Source organism: Lagopus leucura, unplaced genomic scaffold (genome assembly GCF_019238085.1).
Source record: "Lagopus leucura isolate 7727_CA_CO unplaced genomic scaffold, USGS_WTPT01 Super-Scaffold_100019, whole genome shotgun sequence".
NCBI lineage: Eukaryota > Metazoa > Chordata > Aves > Galliformes > Phasianidae > Lagopus > Lagopus leucura.
Window position 1 is genome coordinate 321,761 of NW_024962273.1, and position 22,722 is coordinate 344,482.

The 22,722-nt window shown below is 42.2% G+C and overlaps 1 protein-coding gene across 4 annotated transcripts in view; it reads right to left on the bottom strand.

Annotated features, from left to right (window-relative positions):
* Positions 1–12,233, bottom strand: part of PKP4 (plakophilin 4) — a 53,176-nt gene extending 40,943 nt beyond the window's left edge. For 2 of the 4 annotated variants that reach the window (XM_042877650.1, XM_042877649.1), the window contains exons 1-2: positions 12,206–12,233; positions 5,589–5,719 (exon numbers count right to left, since the gene is read on the bottom strand). In XM_042877650.1, the coding sequence (XP_042733584.1) occupies positions 5,589–5,714 (126 nt within the window). In that variant the 5' untranslated portion in view covers positions 5,715–5,719; positions 12,206–12,233. Of the gene's footprint in view, positions 1–5,588; positions 5,720–12,205 lie in introns of those variants that run through there. The other 2 variants (XM_042877651.1, XM_042877653.1) reach the window with 2 other exon arrangements.
* Positions 12,234–22,722: the final 10,489 nt, after the last annotated feature.

Sequence of the window (22,722 nt, forward strand, 5' to 3'; positions counted from 1 at the left end):
TAGAACATCTACATGGCAAGGGAATACTAAAATTATATATGCAGATGACAGCACAGACTTCCATGCTGCATGAAAGAGTAACCAAATCTTCTGAAACACATCCATTATAATGCATTGATCAGAGCTATCTTTTTCTTCCAAAATTGAAGAAAGTACTAATTCTATTAGTATCAGTAATGTCTGCTGCCAGTAACTACTCAGTCACTTTATGAAACCAAAAAAAAAGCTATCTTTTTAGTGACTTTTCAGGGAGAGGAAGCATACACATGGTTCAAGAAACGCAGAAAGACAATCACTGACTGCAGGCAGGCAAGCTTCCAGAGCTCTGTAACTTTCCTCTTGGAGGCAGAAGGCAAAGCTTGCATGGGGTGCTGATATTGTGGTGTATACCTTAGCTGACCAAAAACAGAGCTAGGAGCTCTGCTGCCAAGCAGTAACTGCTCTGCAATGATACTGCAATCTCTCACACAAGTCACTTTACAGTCTTTGCCGCCAGAAACCACGGATGAGACAATTTCTATCAATCCTGAAAACACACTGCTGTCTTCATTTGAGAGATGAGTACCTTTTAGAAGCTTGTGGCTCTCTGCCAACTAAAAAGAAATTGTGAACACGCTGCTTGGCTATTAAAACAAATACTTGAAAACAGGTAAGTAATGGGAATGTAATTTGTTTGACGGACATAAAGACCATCATTCTCTTTTTGCTAGCTTTGGACAATAAGTGATTTAGAAGCAATTGTGTAATTACATGATAATACTGCCTAGCAGAGATATGATGACCTTATTTTCATTAAGCAGGAACTTTTCTCCTTCAGTACTACGGATAAAAATGAGGACTCAAGATTCATAATGTTGAAAAATAAAAAGAACCTTTTTCCCCACTCCTCCTGTTGTGATTTGAGACCTCTGGCAAAATACAGGTAACTTAGAGCTTTATTTGAAGGGTGGGAAGTCCAATTGGCCAACTGAAGGCTGTCCAGAGACATGCAAGAATCAGCAGCGCTAGCACAAACGAAGACAACACTTGTACTTGTGTAGCCCTACTCATCAGACCGGGATCAGGCACTTGGAATGTCAGACATGATGCTCTTGATGCCACTGGGAGATGCATCTTGTAGCATCTTTCTACCAGTTCTGAATGGTACCTGAAACAAGCTGTGGCAGAATACAGGGCCAGGATGGGATGTTATGTCGAGCTGCAGTGATATGCTAAGCTGTTTGAATTGCCAAATGTCACTTTGTAGAACCATTCAGCTGAGCCTCTTTCAGTAGTTTGAGTCAATAAAAACAGCTGGCAACCTACGGAAACACAGCCAGCACTTGAAAGGAATGCTTCTCCCCAGCAGTTACTGTTTTGTGGTCAGCTTCAACACACAACACAGACCCACACAACTCTCACTGCCTGTGAAGGTATGAATGGTGCTAAGGAAAGACAACCACGTTTTGGACATTTCTAGGACACGGAAGTGCAAAAAAAGCAGAGGACACACACAGCTAGGTTCATTTGCACCTTCTTCACAATACGAGTCCTGCATGCTCACACCTGCTGCAGTTCTGAGGTAGGTTAAGGAACTGAACAAAACACGCTGAATAAAATATTGTCCCAACTTGAATACTGTACTTCAGTGACCCAATAGTTGAATTTCTCTACCACAGTCTACTGAGGCAACACTAAACTTTTAATTAACTGCATTAGATCAGCCTTAAAGTTTTCAATAAAAAGGTTTACTCATGCACACAACCACATTTTCACGCTCTCAGTATCTCAGTAGCTTCCAAAATACAAGATAGAAAAAATAAAATTGGGCAGGGTAAAGAGAACCACAGATTACAGGTTGTGAAATCACACTGCTACAATGATTGGCTGATTACACTTACTCTGTATTCAACAGCAGTAGACCATTAAAGCCCTTAATACTTCTATGCCTGCACTGTTCACTGGCCTGGTAAAACAATTTAGTGCTGCTCTAGCAGAAGAGGGATCAAAATTTAAGCAATTCATACAAAAGTACTCTTAGTCAATGACAGAAAGGAAGAACGCCACTTGAGGTATTCAGTGACTTCATTCGAGCACCATTCTCTTTGAAAACTTTGTTACAATGCAGGATATTTTAAACTGCTGCTGAAGCTAAGCACACTGTTTGCCAACTGCTGGTCAGCGGTCAGTTGCTGCAGAGCAGAGGCTGGTAATCCCACAGCCTCACAAAACCTGTACTCTAATATACCTGATGGGTACTCACAGGTTCAGGCAGGCCCTTCTTCAAAGGGAATTTCTCATCAGAAGAAGCAGTGAAGACTACAGGAAAAGAATCTCAAGAGCCATCTAAATAACACTGTACTTAGACAGCAAAGAAGCAAGAAAAAATATTAGAATGTTTCTTAGTATGTGGTTCAATGTAGTTCTAGAAAATGAAACGTCTTTACTGAAGTGCTGAAATTAAACGCTTTAGAAAAACACTTCTGAAACCCTAAGAGTTTTATGATTACACACCTACAAGCACATCCAGTCATTCTCTCTCTGTTATCACCTACTTAAAAGACCAAGGAAACAATAATGTATATACGTAAATACACACATGGTTTATCTGTCTGCCACCGTTGTAACTGCTTCTCCCTTGGCACAGAAATCAGAGGCAGTATTTTCACGTTACGTTTCAAAGCTGAAGCTATGGATAGTTCTTCCTGTGAGACCTCCTCCTCTCTCAGCCCAATCACTGAAAAGGAAAACTATCACTAAGCAGGAAATTAAATTCTAAACCATCCAGTCACACATTCGATCTTGTGTGTTCAGAAGCAATTCATTTTAAATTTAGTAGCATAAAGCTTGCACTTGTAAAATGGCAGCGGTTCCAGTAATCTATAATTTCATGCAGAGAAGTAGCTGACAGCCAGCTGCCTTTGTGTTTCCAAGAAGGAGAGCAAAACCCCCAAACAAAAAGCAAACAACTGAAAAAAACAAACAAACAAAAAAAAAAAAAACAACGAATAAAAACCCCCTGTTTGCTATGAAACCAAACACCGTCAAATCCATACAACTGCTAACAGAAGAAACACATTTCAACCTCACTACACTTCAAAATTCCCTGCATTCAAAGAGGAAATCTGCTACCAGAAATGCAACTTTGTTAAGTCAGTTCCCACCGATTTTCATCCAAACCTGTCAGGCAAACCAAGAAGCTCCTCCTGGTGAAGGAGTGATCCTCCCTACCCCGTCAGGCTGCGATAGCAGCAGGGGCATCACGTATACTCTATAGGGATGCGTTTTAGTTTCAAAAAACTGAGCTGTGTCAGAAGAGCACAGACAAAGCTGTAAGCAGACTTGTTTTCTTCACTCTTCTACTGCTCATTACAATTAATGTTTGGTGAAAATGGCTGCTCCCCAGAAATATAGCCAAGAGACTCAGACAGCTGCCTGACAACTTTGTCTCAGTGAGGGGAGTGCTCAAAGCTCAGCCTCCAGTTTGATAACAAGGCTGCTTCAAACTGATTTGCACTCACATGAAAAAGAAACAAATGGAGAATTTATTTGAAATGGCTTGTCAGCTTAAAGGGCTTAGTAATTACTGTAACTTTTTACATAGCCATATACGTGCTACTGGGGCAGACGCTGCATAACAAAGTCACTCAATAAAAGTACCTGCCTATTTCAGAACTATTACTGCAGTAATTTTAAAAGTTTTGGTCACACTAAGATTTGGTACAGTTTAATGAATAAAGTTACTTTTTCTCCCTGAACTGTGGTTCCACTCCAGTAAATGTTTCTGAAGTAATGAATTTAAGGTGTGGCAGCTCTATTGTACAAATACCAGATCCACTGCAAATAAAGAGAGATTCCTGACTAAAAGGAAGTTGAGCCATAGTAAACATCACACTAGCTTCTTTTCAAGCTTAATAAAGTAAATAACTGCACTGGAAAATATTCTGTTCTGGGCTTTCTGCCATACAGGAAGGGTGTTGAACATGTCAGTGTCTGTCTGTAATTAATATCAACAGAAAAAAATAACCAAAAGCTGCAGATTGGTTCTTACTGCCTTCACATTATTTCCAAGGGTGAAGCACGACTTTCCTTCCACCCATTCTAACATGCCTATACGTCTTTACAGAGCTGGACCACAGTTTTGATGTTTGTGTTTCATCAACTACAAAAACACAACTGTAATTTTTTTTTTCCTCTTGATCAGAAAGGAATAACTTAATAGTCCATATATTAATGGTCTTTTTTATGAAAATGAGAAGAGGTTTTAATCTCCTTTTTAAAATGAAGAAATATTCCATGTCAATTTTTTCTCAAAGTAAAAGATATAACAAAATGGTTTTTGGGTAAGAAAGGATATGTTAGCAATGCCTTTTTTATATACACTTCTGTATCAATTTGATGTAGGGAATGCTGTCATAATGGTATGCTCAGCTTAAACATATCACATTAAAATTGCACAAAAGCACCTCTGGATAGCAATCCCAGCAGTTACTGGCTGGTGATCATTGGGAATTGCAGTGCTGTCATTTACTGCAGCGCAACTTGCCATCTGAGCTACTGTTTCAAGCTTTCCTTTATCCACAACAAAAGAAAATGAACTAACTTCAAATCACCACAGATGAACTTTTGGCAAACAAATTCTGACAGTTGTGATAAGCTGACATCACAAGACCAACAGCGTTTCACATGAGGTGACTCAGGATCACTTTAACCCAATTGACTGCAATTACTCACATCTTGATAGCCTCAGGCATTAATTTCCTTAACGCAGGAAGATCAGTTTCAACACCACTGAGAAATGAACAGGCTGCCTACTTCCATCTCAAGAGCTTTTGAAACAAGTATTTAGCCATGAGAACGAAGATCTAAGTTTCATCATCTTGCAGAAAGTTTTCATTTAAGACTGAAGGTTCCACAGGTACCAAATCTGTTTGTATCCAGACCACATAATTTAATCCTTGTTCGGTTCTGTTGGTGTTTGTATTTTTTTGTTTGCTTGTTTGTTTTAATATCAATGGTAGACAAATAATAACGTATCAAGTGCTTACACTCAGGGTTGAATTTATCAGGGTAGCAATTTACCTTAAAATGTCTGAAACAGACACCAAAACACATTTATTCTGAAATTTGTAAGTTACAATTTCTGTACTAACCCAAGAGAGATGATGATTACCTATTATTCTGACAGTGAAAACCAAACCATTCTCTCTATTCCTCCCTCCAACAAAATCTTCAGTTAGCGTGTCTCCTTATAAAACACTGCACACAAATGTGTGCAATGGACAAAAGGGTCTGGATCTCAGAACTGCATCAATTCCACAATGTTGGTGGATTATTTTCCCTACATTTTTGCTTAAACAATAAACCTGCATCTCAAATCTGATTTATAACAGCGCACACATTGCAATGGGCACCAAATACCACAATGATGATTCTCTTTACTGCAGTTAAATGATCCCTTTCAGATTCTAATATCTGACCTATAAGATACACTACATTAATAGGAGGAAATAAATTTCAGAAACAATGTTTCTTTCCAGCAATGTAGGAAGAAATGATGGCTACATCTGAAAGAGCAGATTTCTGAACTACTAAAACCAAGCCCGTACCTGTTCCTTTACAGAAGCTAAAATGGTAGTGGCAGTGGCCTCCGGTTCCATTCCTGGGCTGGTGGCAGTTTCCTGCGTTGTCTGCAGCCCTTCTTCCACCATTGGGGTCTGCTCAGGGGCTGGCATTTCGCCTGCAATAAAAAACATTTTTTAATAGTTTACACTTTTTGCCAGGGACGTTTAAGTAAAGAAAAGTCTTCAGCATTACATACTCTCATTTTTCCTAAAATCTTTTCAAACTTAACCAGAATGGCAGAGAACATCAATGTATGTCAATACGAGCGCTGTGCTATTATTGTGCTTCACTTTCACAAGCTGTAATCAGAGCGAAGTACAGAACATAAGGGGCAGACAGACATTACCAGGCAGCACAACGTTTAAAATTTATTTTAAATAAAACACGACATTGTAACAGTTATCAAATGCAGCAAAATCCAGGAGGTAAAGTGAACGCTAGTATTATGCTTGTATTGATCCCACGTCTTCCTACTGCCTGTGACGTGCCTCTGCTCCCTGCCCATGGCGTGGCCAACAGCCACAGTGACACCTCCAGGTGCCCAGGCAGGTTTACCCTGTGCTGAAATGCCTGTGGGTGAGTCTGAAGGTGACTTCCTCACAACTGGTGCCAAACTTACCCTTGGAGAAGACATGTAAAATGCTATCACACTGTTTGCACGCACTATGTTATACGTGATACTACAGACTACCTGCCTTGCCAAGTATCACCAAATGAGCATCTGCCCACACGTGTCTATTTTTGACAGAACATTGTTATCCATTATCCATTTCAATCTTTTAATACAAAGGCGGCCACACCAGAATCTAACCTTAACCCTGACACACATCTGAAGTGTCAAAGACCCTGTTTCTATAAGAAACAGTTCAACAGCATCACAGAAGGCATAACATAAAAGTGCTCTGAGGGTTATACAGAAAGGTTTTGAAGAGCCAAAGCAACGGATTCTACTTAAGATTCTGAAAAGAAAAAAGTAACCTTTTAAGTAAGAGTCAACTCTTTCACTGAGCCATAGTGGCCCAAAGAATTGTGGAACATGTTTGGATTGCCCAGGTCCTACCTGAAATTTTAAATCACTTTCCACAGCTCTTTTATGACTACAACTCAGCACTGCAGCTTTCTAAATGGATTGTTAAGTTTGCAAGCATGTCATGAAGTAATGAAACTACAGAGTCAAGCTCTTCCTTAATTTAGAAGCATTTGTTAAGAGATCAGAAAGCCAAACCTCAAAAGCCCTCCTGAGTTACAACTGTGGGACGCATCCCAGTGCATCCTGACCTGAACTGCAACCACGGGGCACCCACTGGGTGTCAGGAGTAATGCAAAGCACAGGCAACTAATACATAAAACCACATAATTTAGGAGATGCAGCACTACTTTCTCAATTGAACAGTTACACATGCCTGTAACTTTAGCTCAGTTAAATATTTAGTGATCACACTTTTACATCTTCAGCTCTTTCTGAAGGTTTACCTATAGGTCACCGGAGATAAGATATATCTTAAAGCATTAAATCAGTGTAATACTTATTCCATCAGACTAAAGAGATTTCTTGATTTTCTTCCCTTTAAGGCAGAAGGGGGAGAAAAGTGCAGTAAGTCTCTATGTCAAAAAAAAAAAAAAAAAAAGGAAAAAGAAAGAAGAGATGAGCATGACAAGGTCAAGCTATGATGTCCACGGCTTTCAAAGTACGGTGTCCAAATGAATACTTAACCAACTAAAAATCTCTACAAAAATACCGTGTAACATGCACTGGTTTTTCTCCTCTGTAATTTATTTGGTCGCTTCCCACTGTGACACTGAATTAGATATCCAGCCAACCGCCTGTAATAAACTCATGTAGCAATGCAGTCAAGGAAACGGACACCCGGAAGGCACAGACATTTCCCTGATCAGGAAACATACATTGAGATTGTATTCATAAAAATCAGGTGAACAGGAATCAAATTAATTACTAATGACGATATCAGGGTTAAATGTACATCTGCCTCAGTGCTAAGAGTGTCATTAGAGAGATATACCTTACCAGACAGGCAGCTGTTTTAACTGCTGCCCTTTCAATTAATGCTTTCCTTGGCAAAGTTATCGACTTTCTAACCTCGATACAAAGATGAGCCATCTGCTGGCTCGGATCCTACACACAGCTGGGTGCACAGCTCACCTCACCCAGCAGAATGCTCACTGCCTGCTGGGACAGCTGGGCAGCACAGAGCGGCACGGGGCCACGCTGCAGCACAGCCTGCAGAGCACAGCGCCGGAATGCTGCTGGAGGGAGGGACCTCACCTGGATTCCTAATGCCTGCTCCTAAGTTTGAAGTTCTGCACCTAAAAGTAAAAGAGAGAACAGAAATGGTGGCCATCTAGCTGTCGGCTGGATTTCCCAACTAGAAGCAAGCCAGAAAACAAGTAAAGCCATTCAGTTTGAAGTCTGTAGTCTGAAATACCCTGCACTGCTTTTGAAAAATGGCAGCCTTCCCTTCCTCTTCACTATGGAAGCTCCTTAAATGGTTTCATGAAACCATGCAGCAAGATGGATCGCTGCAAACGGAGCGGAGACAACTGCCTGGACTTGCTGGAGTAAACTGTCTCTGCAAAGGACGCCTATTGCCTCCACTGTGCACGGTTAGCTTGGTCACCCAACACACAGAAGCACTGAATCCTGACAACCTCCTAGACATTCCCCTTGCCTACAAAAGCAGCAGACTCCTTGGCTCCCAGCGTACAGTGGAGCAGATTCATCAGCTCTCTTTAGGAGCTTGCCAGTCCTGGTTTTCCCACTGGACCTCCGAGCATGCAGTTAAGTTCTAAGTTGCCAAAATGGGTATTTCTTTCTCTTGTGTCTGTTCGAATAGTTAAACAGCTGCAAAGCAAATAGGTCTATTGAACTGATCCAACACAAAGCTACGCTTGTTCTCTGTTCTTCCTTCCCCCCGCTCTCCCAAGGTGGGAGGAGTTGGGTGGTATTTTTCTGTCCCAGCTGATCTTGCAGCCATATAATCATTGACAAAAGGAAGGACCCAGAATACATGATTGAAGAGAAAGAAGAGATATGAGAAATCACTGGACTGAGGGTAGGAACCCACACATCAAATCTTTCTCTCTAGTTTCTGCTCCCCACCTTTCACTGCCCCTCCTGCTATTTTCACAGCAATATCCAATATATTTGTGAGAGCAATCGCTGTCCTTGGGGTGCAGACAGGAGAACCCAGACCTATTTTCTCTGCAAGACAGTTAAAGTGGTACTTTTCCCCCACAGCTTCTTCCTTACTTCCTTTCATATTCCTCTTGCCTGCCTTATTCTCATGATTCTCTTGAATTTTCTCCTTGCCTTTGTTCCCTGTTTCTGAGCCTCCTACTGCTGACCTGAAGTCAAAGTACAATAAAAGCCAAAGCAATTCCTGCTGAAGAGGCAATGCAGTTCTTACAAACAGCCAACTAGCACGGACTGACAGTACGTATCACATGGCAGAAACACAAGGAAAACAGCAAGCAACATCTCAGCACTAAAAATCCTCAACATTTTATCCACTTGCACAGATCACAAAAGCAACAAAAAAATGGATTATATAAAAGATAGCACTATAAAAAAAAGAAGGGCTTTAAAATTTCCAGACAGAGCAAGAGTCAATATACTTCAAATATCACACGGAAGGCTAAGCATTCTGTTAAGACATGACCTTTCCATACGGACACTGCTAGTGCACGAGTTTTGTGCAAATGGATTTAATTATCCGACGAAAACACGGAAGAAATTGACTTTGAAAATGACAGCATAAATGGTCGAACAATTGTACAAACTGAGGTCCTCATTAATAAAAGAGACCTCTGTGCAACTGAAACGCCACTTGAGAGATGTAGATAGTTTTACTATCTTATTATAAGTTAGCTTTTTCTTCTTTATCTTTTCAAGATATATTTTCTCTTTCATCCTTCTCTATGTCCATACAAGTTTAAAAGATATCTGGTGCTACATTCTTTTAGAAATATTAAGAGTCACCCCAGCTTTTGGGTAAACAAGCATTTGTTACAGCTCCTAGTAAAAGACAGTATTTTTTTTGCCGATGGCAACATACTTCATTCTAGTGAGCAGGCAAGATTCTACATCCACAAATATCCAGTTGTAACACGCTCACACCATGAGTGTTTTTACAGCTTTCAAACCAACCATTCAAAAGAAGAGATCAGACAGGTACAGCAGGGCGGCCATTTTGAATGAGCGCCTGTTTACGATCGCATCTTTTGGGGCCTGAGGCACCATCTGTGGCTTGCCTTAAAAAAGAAGAATTCTTACATCTGAAGGATGTCTGAGGAGCACTCATGCTTCACACAAGCCACTTGGCAAAAAGTAGAGTTTCAGTAGGTTAAGCCATCAAGGCTCCTGTGCCTTTAAGATGACACAGACCTCGGATCTGAAGCCCTCCTCTGGACCTTCTCCGATCTGCGTTGCCCAGCACAGTTGGGGTTGATGATGTCTAGGACAGCACATTAGAGCACACTGCTCAAAACTGGTTACACAGGCTAGAAAAACAAAGAGGAGACTTATCTGGAGTGATAAAGGCCAGTCTTACCGTGGCACAGACGGAGGGGGAGAATGGCTATACGGTGACACAGACAGATTTGTGCATTTTTTTTTCCCCAAACACTATCAAATGACAAAGATATTCATCAATTATTAATTTAAAATTCTCAGTGTCGTGTTGGAACGTTCTCAGTCCTGGGTATGGAGCTGCTCAGAACGAACGCTGCACCACGTGTAACTAAAACACTTCTGGCTTTACCCGGATACATTTACAAGTTCCTTAAGGCAACTGATGGGTGCTCCTGCTCAAACGACTTCCATAACAACATCATATTCCTGAGTCCATGTTGTCCAAGAATAACTGCCAAAAATCATGGCTATGATTAGCAAGAACCTTTAACAAAACAAATTTTTCATCAACTGCTGAACATTTTACTCTTAGTGTTTCCCTGAAACAGAACTACACAGCAAAACTCAGCACTGCTAAGAAGGGCTCCATGTGCAAACTTCTACGCACAAGTTAATTGGAAATTTTACACTTAAGGAAATTATTCTCTATTTTCCAAGCCTGAAACTTAAAAACTGTGCTCAACCATATCCATGTAGGCACACTCAGATCGAGAAGTTTTGCCATGCATGAAAACCTCTTTTCCTGATGGCACTTCTGCAAAAAGTCAGGTCAATGCTACATTAAATAGCATCAGTAATTCTAACCACTCTCTGAACAGACATTCATGAGTGCCAGTTGTACACAGCAGTCAGAAAATTCATACTGAAGGAATTTCAGCCTTTCAAGCGGCCTTCCTGGTCTGCTAAGTTAAAGAAGCACACCCAGCTCTGCGCACCGTGCTCCAAGTTGAATGGATCGAAAAGTCACAAGAGTCCAATTGAGGCTACGCAAAAATATCTGTGGGAGTTGCCTGTTCTTGGATCTTAAAACAGAGACTGAGGGAGAAAACTGATTAAGAGCTGAAACATTGAAGTTACTGCATGAAAAGCAAAACAACCAACAAGGATAACATCTAGAAGCCACACTATCTTCTTACCAACGATAACAACTGTGTCAGTATCTTCTCAATAGAATACTGAGGCACGCTTTCTCCCTTCCAAATTAGGGCCAACTTCATGTTTATACTTTTTCATAATTACTCATAAAACAACATTTCCATACTCATAATTATGATTTAGACATCCCAGACAATTAATACGAATATATTTAAATAAGCAAATCTATTTACAACCAAAAAGGATACAAACACGACCAGTTAGTTTCACCACACTTCAACGTGAAGCTCAAAACGGGGGCCTTAAAACACAGCTATCAAAAGCAAATCCTCTCAGTAACATGAGGTAGTTGGAGAATTACACAATTCTTAGTCTTAGAATTCAACAACTAATTACTGATCTAGGGGATTTCCACTTTCAAAACAGAAAAGCATAGTGCAAGCAGGAGCAGGCAAGTCCAGGACAACATCGGTATAATAACTCAGGAAATGCACTCATGGATGACAACAGCAGAAAAGAATGCACTTCCAGACTTTGCAAGATTGCTATTTCATATAATGTTTAAGCAGTAATTGCAGTTAGAGGCATACCTTTCCATTTTTAGAATGTCTTACTTTTGCTTTATAAAAATGCCTACAATTTCAGAGAGCTGATAGTGAACTAAACTGCAGACACCAAAGCAAGGAACAGCAAGCAGCTGACAGGGGCACCCCAAGCCAAACAAAGCCTGAATACCCTTCAGCAGAAAACAGTACTAAACCAACTCCTACTTTAAAGAGAAATAAACAAGAAACACATGTACTACAATGCCATAGGAGTTGAGAGTTTTACGTGTACCATTTGTACCTGGCAAAAAAGGAAACATTTCACTTATGCCACTTATTAGTTATCTTTTCAATACCATATGCAGCAGAACAAATTACAGGCATTAACAGGATCCACCTAATTGCATTTTTTGTTCCCCTTTTTGTAAGAGAGACTGTTTTGAATCCAAAATTTGTCAAATGAAGCCTTTCAAAGGCACAGAAGAGGAATGAGAAGGTTTCACCTCTCTTTCCTTTCTCTTTTAATGCTCACCTAATGAGTTCTCTGTTGGTTAAGTTTGCACAGGGCCAGATAGAAGAAGCTGCCAGCAACAGAGCAAACGCTGTCTCAACATGCCCAGCAAAGGAGGGGCACAAACAGGGCTCAAAAATCTGCCATACGCTTCTTCCCTTTTACAGGAGTATATATAGTACCTCTTTTTTTTTTTTTTTTTGCCCAAGGGAAACACAACAACAAGTAAATGAAAAGTGTATCCATTACGTAGCTGGAATATAACATCTGCATATAAAAGACGTTACTTGAAGAAATAATTAAAAGGTTTCTTGCTCGCAACAGCAAGTACAGTTTGTAACTTGTTTCTCTACTGTATCTGCTAGTTAACTCCAAATAGCTCTCAACACACCTTCTGACAAACATTTTTAGAATTTTTTTTTATGTGCTTTAAAAATAGATTTCAGGGAGGCCAGTAATGCAAACTTCAGAACAACATATCCAAATACGGAGGGGTAAGCGCAGGACTCGTCACCACCTCGTCCCGTCTTTGCCCGGTTTTAATACTGATGCTGCTTGCCAACATCCTCCCGCTAAGGAACAGAAGGGCTCATGCCAACAGTTCTGTTAACAGCTTTGTCGGACACGGAAACAAACAGACGTACCTCAACTTCCTGTTTACAGTCACCTGAAGAGGCGGCATTTGCTCGAGCTGAACTGATGGCAGAACACATCTGCGGTTTTCTGGGTCATTTCGGTCTCAGCCCAGCGAGGGGCCACGGGGCCCAGAGCTCCACCAACACCTGGCAGCTGCCCGCTGCAGGATGGTGCTGCTGCTGCAGGCCCAGCACTGGAGGAGCTGCAAAGGCCTTCCCTGCAACGCCTGGTGCCGCAGCACCTGCGAGGCCGCGCTGTATGCCCAAGGCCGGCTATGGCCCAGGCTGGGGCAGCGCAAGGGAGCCAGGCCTCGTCTGGGAGAACAGAGCTTGTGGCTTCCAAAGCCTTCAAAGGCAAGGTTGCCACCACCACCACCACATCTACTTTCAACAGCAATTAGAATATAAATGTTTACGCTAAGGAAAGGCCGGTAGTACTGTTATGTGAACATAACAGAATGAACCACGGCACCAGCTTGTGCACTTCAGAGAAGTCTTCACAAAAGAAAAATGTCATTCACCAAGACAGCACGACGACCTTCAGCTTCCCACTGAATTCTGATGATCTGATGACCTAACTTCGGTGATGGCCTATTTGCAACAGATGGAAATACCTGGGGCCATGCCAAGTACAACAGGCGCTAAGCTAAAATTTCAACAGGAAAGTTCTCCTTAATAAGTTACTGATTCTGTGTCTCTACAAAAGATTGTGCCATCACATTTCCAACGTAGTAGTTATAAACTAATGAATAAATCAATCAGCTAATTTTGAGACACAGAGATGAAAGCTACATTCCAAGGACAGGAATAGTTGCATTATCAGCCTTGAACCTTACAGAGATGTCACCTCTCTGGAGGCTGCACTGTAACTGGTCATACAAATGCATTCCTTCACTTGGGAAAGGACAGATCTTAGAGCATAACCATTAAGCACCTTTGTGAATCAGCAACAGCAGAGAAGGATTCTTGTGGCAACCTCTCTAAAACTTCAGGCTGGAGTCGCTATCGGAAACAAATAGTACTGACAGCTTTTACTTTTCAAGATCCAGCTTCTCTAGACCCATTTGTGTGTGAATAATCAATCATCCTAATGGTGGAGTGCAGGTTTTTCATGCATATGGTAATTAAAGAGCAACTAAACCCACAAATAGGTTACTTAATTAACAAATTCAAGCCTGAAAGATTTAACAGAAAAATCAAGTTGCCTACAGAACTCTTCTTCTCAAATGAAGCTGTAGGGCCGCCCCATGGCATCCCCTCAGCCTCTTCTGCTCTGGGCTATCACACTGCTACCTCCAATTTATTTTTTCTTACGGCAAAAACGTACCTTAGTATATAAATAAAATAGCATCTACCATAAAGGAAGTCAAGCTACTTAAATCACATCAGTTAAAACAGCAGAAGGCAGGCAGCTCCTCTGAGATGTGTTTAATTTACAGTCAGTACAGTTTTGATTCATTTCCCACTGGAAAATATCAATATCGTGGTGATCTGCTTGCCTTCACACTGTGGCAGGACCATTTTAATTAGAGCTCTTAAATAAAATATATACAAATAGCTTCACATAATAGCTCGGCCTATTAGCCTACAGTCTTACATTTAGCATCCATCCATAGCATTACAACAATGACAAGTACATCTGGACAGACACAGAATTTTTAGAATCACACATTCAGGTTCCACACATAGTTGAGTACTTTATGCACAGAAAGTTTGCTGACATTTCTGCAGACAGAGGTGCACTCGGGCCATTCACAAACCATCAAGACGGACAGACCAAGTCATACACCTGCTGTCTGCGTCTGACAGGATACTGACGGCAAACAGCAACCACAACACATTTAAACACAAAATCTTCACGGTTGATATCCTACAGGACCCAAACCTGTGCCAGTGATATAAGGTAACGAGTTAGAATCATAGAAGGGACCTCAAAGGCCATCCAGTTCCAAGCCGCCTGTCACAGGCATGGCTGCCAAGCGCTGTAGCAGGCACTGATCAGGCTGCCCAGGGCCCCATCCAACCTAGCCTTCAACACCTCCAGGGATGGGGATCCACAGCTTCTATGGGAAAACCAGAGATGCAAACCAAACTGAAGGTGACATTAACCCGCCTAACTTGAGACCTCGCCCCAGACCTCACAAGAGGTGAAATAATTTGTAGAGTTTTTAGTTAAATGGACAAGCCAGTTATCTTTCACTAACGACTTTCAGTTGACCTTACAAGCAGCACACTGATACTTCAAGATTAAAGGTGCAAACTGATGTTTGAAAATAATTAGTTCAAGCTACTGCAGCTCCCTCTTCTAGTCCTATGATAAGAATTCACATTTTACATTCATCTGGAATAAAAACGGGACCCCATCCTGTCAGTGTACAGCTAATTAAAATGGCTAAGACCACAGCTACTGTAACCAACCCAAAATAAGCAACACAAGAGGAACACACAGCTGTAGCTCCCACAAGAACTGTTAGCTTATAGGGGTAGGCACTGAATGCCCATTAACAAAGTGCACACATAAATGCACACATACATTCATTCTATCTGAAGAGAAAGTACAAATCTACACAAGTTCTACACTGTGAAATGTTTGACATTCACACATTCTTTGGTCTAGATGAAATGAACTTGATGTTGGCCAGGTGAGATGCACAGCCACCAAATCTCCTAACACACACTCCTAGGTAGAACAAGGAAACAAAGTCAGCCATTAGTGCTGCATCATACAGCGTTTTGGGGTCCCCTTCCAAAGTAATGGGAGGAATATACTATACCTGCAAGGAAAAGTAGAGTAGAAAGCTGATGTGCACTTAAAACCACAGAGCAGTTTCTATTTGTATACCATTTAAGATGCAACTCTTACAAATTTAACATACTACATTGTGAGACCCCACCACATCAAACTGCTTCATATTCACACACACACACACACACACACACACACACAGAATCAATCAATGAAACAACACTAATGGGGAGTCTGAACTCTGGACCTCATTAGCCTGTTCAGCAAGGTCCTTTTCAAAGGAAAAGGCAAACGGAGTCACCAGTACTAACGAGAAAACATCTGCTTACTCCAGCACTGCACAAGAGATTATTCAATGCATTAAAATAGGAAAATATTACATATTAGGCAATACCATATCCTCACATATAGGCACTGTCTCAGCTTGGATTGTCTTCTTTCAAACAGAGCCTCAAAAAGTCTAAAATTAAATGCATAATGAGTAAACTTGCGTACCCATGAGAATGTAAGAGCTACAAGGGCACCAAGCCAGGGGTGCAGCCAGCACAGCAATCCCAGCCAGCAACGGCCTGGAGCAGATGCTCAAGGAAAGTGGAGAAGTAGCAGCTCTGTAACCCAGGTTTATCTCCCAGTCATCAAGTATCGGATTCAGCTGAAGTAGAGGAACTTCATGCTAAAACATATAAAAAGTTCTAATTTGCAGGATCCTTCTAAATGTTAAGTTAAACAAAGGAAAAACATTCTGAAGGAACACAGAATTTAAGGTATTTCTCAGATTATTATTTTTTTTAATATTCTGTAACAAATTTCATTTTACAACCTTTAAATATTACAAATGCCAGACTCTTGCAGCAAAGGATGCAGAAGAACAGCAGTTATTCATCTGTTGGCTGTAACCAACATTTGACTTTGAAATTATTGTTTTGAAATACACTTAAGTGCTTTGAATCTCAATGGACTACACAACTCCATGCAGATCCTGCTGCCTTAGTTTGAAGAAAAAAAAAAAAAAAAAAAAGCCTGTTGATGAATATAAATATAAAAGAGTAGTATGTATGCTGGGAAGGTAATGAAATAAAAGTGGTAGTAAATAATCTGCTTTATTTTCTATTTAGTTATTTATTTTTCCATCTTTGCTCTCCTGTTCAGCACTGCTATAAATTGCCAAAGGTTTTGTAGCTGGTTGTTATTTAGTTAATGCCTGTTAGCAGAATGCCATTGCACGTCTCACAGTTAACAGCTTTCATACTGGGGGAGAAAAGCACTCACTACAGCTCAGTTTTTAGTATTAGGAGGCCTTTTTGCACCCAAGATAGAAAGCTCTAGCAAGGCTACAATTCTGTGTAACACACACCTAACTTCAGCAGGCTACAGACCATCTCTAAGTTAAGAGAGAGCAGCTAAGAGAGCCTGGATGAGGTGCTGGGCAAGGAGGGACACAGCAGAAGTGACGCCTGCTTATTTCAGTGAGCGGGGTGGAAAACCTCGGTTAGGAACAACCAAGGATTAGCTCAAGTCGAGGCATGGGAAACTGAAGGACTCCCACACCCAGCGTCAGCAGTTCTTGATTTTGTAAAGACCGCCATTCTGTATAGGTAAAGGAAAGCATTCACCTGCTGGAGCACAAGATGAAGCGTTTCTGACCTGCTACCACAGTGACAAAATGCAGCTGGAAGGGGGCTGCCATAAGCTTTCATATGACATTTTTTGTAGAACACTGTCAGACAATCTCAGCAGATGCAAACCGCCATTCCGAAGGAGCAGGTGACGTGGGGGAGGGCTGCAGAGCGTGGCCCTTCATCTTCACAGCCTCAATCATAACCTGCGTGCCCCAGAACAATCAGCACACAGCAGCATCTTCAGAGCTACCAGGAAAAAAGCCCCAGGCACTCATGAAGCAACTGAACACCAACCGCCCTAGAAATGCTCCACTGGTGACAGTATTTGTTCGTACTGATACATTCTGACACTGAAGTTACACCTAAGTGAACTTCTCTCCTATCCCGGTATCCCTGTCAACCATTTCAACTAGCGGAGACTCGTGCATGATGCTGTGTGACCAACAAGTGAAGTCCAACTCAGATTATCTTACTGGAACTCCTAAAATCTGAACGTGTTAGAATAACCTCAGAAATTATGTGATGCTATGCATAAAGCCTTCTTTCCTGTACAAAAATTACCTGGAGTATTACCAGAGTATAATACCCTTTTTCTATTTTAATTCCAGAAACCAAAACATCAGGAAAACTTCAGAAACTGACACAGGAACACTTGGAATTCCGAAAACAGCCTTATTGTTCTGCAGAGAACTCAAAACAATGCTTTTTTTTTTTTTTTTTCTTTTTTCTTTTTTTTTTTTAAAGTAGCATCTTCTAGAGAAGAGCTGATTTAATTAGAGCAAAATTTCCCAAGTCTCAAAGTAGGCTGTCACCATGATTTATGCTAAGAAACAATGGCAAAACCCATGGAAACTTACTTTTGTTTCTTTAACAGGTAATCTAAATAGCATGGAGGAAATGGACACAGCTCACATGTCTGAGAGCCAACCTGAAACTCTTGGATTTAAGGTTTTTCATCTCACGTACAAATACACTCCCAAAAGAGGATGCACATATCAACCACCCTAGATCATTATTTCCAAAACACACTTTTCATTATGTTACCAATCAGAGCAAAGCTCGACATGAAGCGTATACAGAAGAAACAGATGGAGGCACCTGCAAACGCTGCCCGTATCTCAGAGGGAGGTTATGTCAAACAACAGGCCGACAGCTCAGCACTACCGCCGGACACAAGCACCTGCGCTACCAAAAGCCCCTTACCTGGGACCTTCTCCCCTGCTTACTTCATCTAATTCTGTCCTTTGGTTTGTGAACTCTACAGCCACATCAGTGTGGTGTTTATGCTCTACGACAGTACAAACGTAATTTCATTTTACCATATGCTTAAACTTATTTCTCAACAACAAAGTCTGGTGGTTGTGTTCCCAAAGAACAACAAAACAGGAATGTTAGCTCTGAGAGCCATCCCCACATTTATCTTTAGATAGGTGCAACACTTGATTAGGAATCTACAAAAGATGTTCGGTGAACGGTGCCACGTGTATGCAATACTTCTGCACACAGAACTCCTCCAGTGATTCACTTGTTTGGAAGCCCTCAAAACTGACTGGAATGACATACAATATTTTGTTTTCATTTTTGTGAAAGATACAAAATACTTTCATTTTTAAGCACATCACAATGAAATGGAATTCAAGGAGCTGTCACTTCTCTTAAATTCTTTCAGAGATCGTTGGGTTTGTTTTATTTTGCACCTTTATACTTCCACTGCCATATACGAAAGAGCTTAGTATGCTGTGTTCCACAGGAACAGGCTAACAGAAATGATTACAAGTTTATTAGTTCTCACCATTTAGATTTACCTTTGTGATACACAAAGACACGAATATTCAATTCATGTGTTCCATGATAACAAAACTGCCAATGCGAGATGATGCAGACCACGTTGCTTAGGAATGAAAAGGTTTCCTTTAGGAAGGCTGCAGCCTTTTTTTTTAAATTATTTTGCAGGAAAAGAACAACAATCAACAACAAACGGAAAGTCTCCTGTTCACATTATCTTTCCAGCAGAGATGGCATGAACAAATAGCGTCAATTGAGATATAGATAATTTCTATTTGGACACATACAAAGCAAATGTTTTTGAGCACCTTTTTTCATTTTAAGTGCAGCATAGTGACAGCCTAAGACTTTTCAGACCACTTACATGCTGTAACAAGGCTTTGTTGAAAGTAAGATTTGTTAAGACTGTTTGCACGCAGGCAAACAGAAACCTAACCTTCCCCCCCCCCAACAGCTTCTTCCCTGTTTCATAGCCGAACATCTCCTGAGCAAACAGCAACGCCCGGCACCGAGCAGCACGGCTCCTCCCTTCCCCTGACCTCTGCCACCTCTGACCCTGCTTGGCACAGAGCCGAGCAGCCCTACCTTCCTGCCTGCGGCGGCTCTCCCCTGCTCCCGTCCCCGCAGCCGGCTCCAGCGAAGCGCAGGACGCTCACCGACCCACCTGAGGCTGTGCAGGCAGCCGCCGTGCATCCTGAGCTGCTGCCAGCTGACAGACACGGCACTCCAAGCGAGCGCCGCAGAGCTCTCCCGCCGAGCGCTCTGATGCAAAGCACTGCTAAGGGAAGGGAGAGGTGCTCTGAGCTCCTATTTACAAATAGGACAAGCAGCAAAGGCTGGCCAATTATACAGCCTACACAGTATCTACGAAGCTTTTGCTTCGCGGATCCAATAGCTACAGGGTAAATTTCACTCACTGCCCATAATTATTAGCCTGTGGTTGCATAAACAGTAACTACATTAAAAATCCCCCCATTGAGCTGTGATGCAGACAACAAGTTTCAGCTCGTATGTCTTCAAAGGCCTTACAACAGATTTCTTTCTTGCCTTTAATAACAAATCACAATACTGATCAGAGTTAGGTTAGCCATGGTTTTGATTTAAGGTTCACAGAAACTCACTACGTTTCAGTTAAAGCATCCAGGTAACGTCTCATATAAAGAACAGATCCCACTAATGGAAGAGGAGAAGAGAAGAAGGGTTAACTTCAGTTCTTCTTAAGAATGGATCAATCCCTTTCAAAAAGTAATAACTTGTGGTTTTATTCTGTGCACTAAAATAAAGGCATAGTTATACTGACTGAAAAAGCCAATTAGCACAAGGTCGGCTGGTCTTTGTTTTCCTGTGCTATGCAAAATAAAGAACAAGGGGTGGGAAGGAAGATCCATGAGAGATGACCATGGAGACATTTTGGAGAAAGAACAGTATTTAGCTATTTTTTCCTTCTGTAACTACAGAAGGTGATAGGAGTAGTTTATGAAGCTCTTCTGTTTGGAGGGAAGAAAACAATAATGGGGAAAAAGATGCACACACATCAAAAGTACCTGAACTTAAAAACAAACAAAACCAACAACAAAACTGTTCAAAAGTCATCCTGTTTAAAAACACTAAGAGTGGATTTTCCCTCACTTTCCGATTTCCCTAGCTTGCTACTTTGCCTTCCTTTGCCTGTATGAGAGGGAAGTGACAAGGCCCGGGAAGGTGAAGGCGGCAGTGAGCTGCCCTCAGCTCGCTCCACCACGGCTCCCAGCAGCCGCAGCAAACCAGCCCGACTGGTTGGAGCCGCGGCCCTTCGGCAAGAGCTGACTCAGAGCAGAGCTGCACGTCACCTGCCGGGCTCCGGGCCTTGGAGCGCAGCTGAAGGGCTGCCAGTTGCCACGGAGGGAAACTTCCACCTTAAGCCTCTCCTTTCCGTGATAGTTTCGGGGCCTTCGTTATTCAAAATGAAATAAACAAGCAAAACAACAACAAAAACGTCACATCAGTTGACTGAAAATGAAGCGGTACTTCCCTCTTCCTGAATAGCACGTGGCTCCCCTTCCTCGGGGGAAGGAGCGAGCTGCTAAGGGCGAAGACGAAGAGACAGCCAGGGGGAGAGGAGCTGAGGCCCAGAGGCCAAAGCTGGCTGCAGCTGACATGAAGCCATGCTTCGGTCTGCTCACAGCACAGCCCTGGAAGGTGACTGGGGGCAGCTCCTGGCTGCCCTCATTGCCCCCCACTCCTTCTGTGAGCTTCACCCAGAAGAGAACAGGCAGGTGTTCTGCCGCACAGCAGGGCACTGGAGGTCATTCCACACACCTCAGGCCAACAAGGCTGCTAGCAGCAGAAACCGACCCGCAGCCCTCTGTGCTGCACCCCAGCCACTCCCTGCCAGCATGGCTCAGGGCATGGCAGAGCAGCAGAGCAGTGCCACGAGCCGTGCCCACACAGTGTCACACCCAGCTCCCCATCCCCGCACACACACTGCCATGCTCGCTCAGCTCCACACCGCCGTAAGCCTCAAAGCAGTTCCCATTTCTCTTGGAGCGACAGTTCACATCCAATCCATAGGGAGTTGCTATCTTATTTTCAGTGAGGGTCGGTGGAAGGGAGGAATTAAAGAGAAAAAGAAAGAAAATCAGAAACTAAGGCAAACACTCCTGAAAATTCCAGAAGTTGGAGCCACTGCAGCAGGAGTTAATCACAGAGATGCACAGTGCTTTTTATACATGGCAACAAAGCCCTTTTTCTGCAGTAACTCTTACAAGATGTTTCCCATCAAATGTTTCTGTTCCCGCTGCTGCTCCCAGCTCACCTTTCCAGCTGTCCTTCACCCCAGGGCACAGCCAGGGCAGCCCTCGGGTTCAGAGCAGCAGCCCAGCACAGCAGGTGACAAAGGGCCTCATCGCCCCAGGGCTGCTCTGCTCCAGGAGCCCTGGGAGGAATCCGAGTGAGAGAAGCTTCTGGCACACACAGGTGCTAACCTGGACACTGACTTGATTGAAAATACTAAGAACGCAAATGGGAGATGAGAGCAGTGCAAAACACAGCTGACATCAGGCTCACAAGGACCTCTTCTCAAGCACCAAGAGCTATGCCTGCTTTTCAGGAGACTTCTCTACGTGGTATCACAGTAATATCACTATATTCTGGTAACAAACCCAACTGTTGTTCACGTTTGTAACAACAGCCTCTTCCTGCTCACCCTAGAACAGGTGCTTTCTTGCACCCAATAAAGAAACAACCAGAGAAACACTTGCAGAAATTGCTCATTTTCAGCACAACTGAAAAAAATAAATGAATAAAGCCAACCAAAATCAAGGCAGTACTCACAAAGCCATTCAAAGTTGCTGAAGTTACCATAGCCATCCAACCTCTGTGTGTATATTTTAAAGACATAAAGTAAAGCAGAGATGCAGAAATGCTTATTTATGCTTCCCATCGGTGGGAACACAGAGCAGCCCATTGCCAGCACCAACCACTCGACACCACTCACTAATGAAGGCCACTGGCATTTTCACAAAGCACACATCAACATTCAACCTACGAGATAACTCAAAACATGCTGTACTGATGCCCTGCTGGTAAATGAAGCTACTAGGAGCAAAATAATACATCAGACCACTCTCCTTGTTAACACTGCCTTACTGAACTCGCTCATCTATTATAACAGGATCCTGCACAGTATTATTAAAGTAGATAATAATAGCAATCAACAGCACAGCTTTCGGCTTTTCCTTTCCATGCTATTGTACGTACACACACATGCCCTAA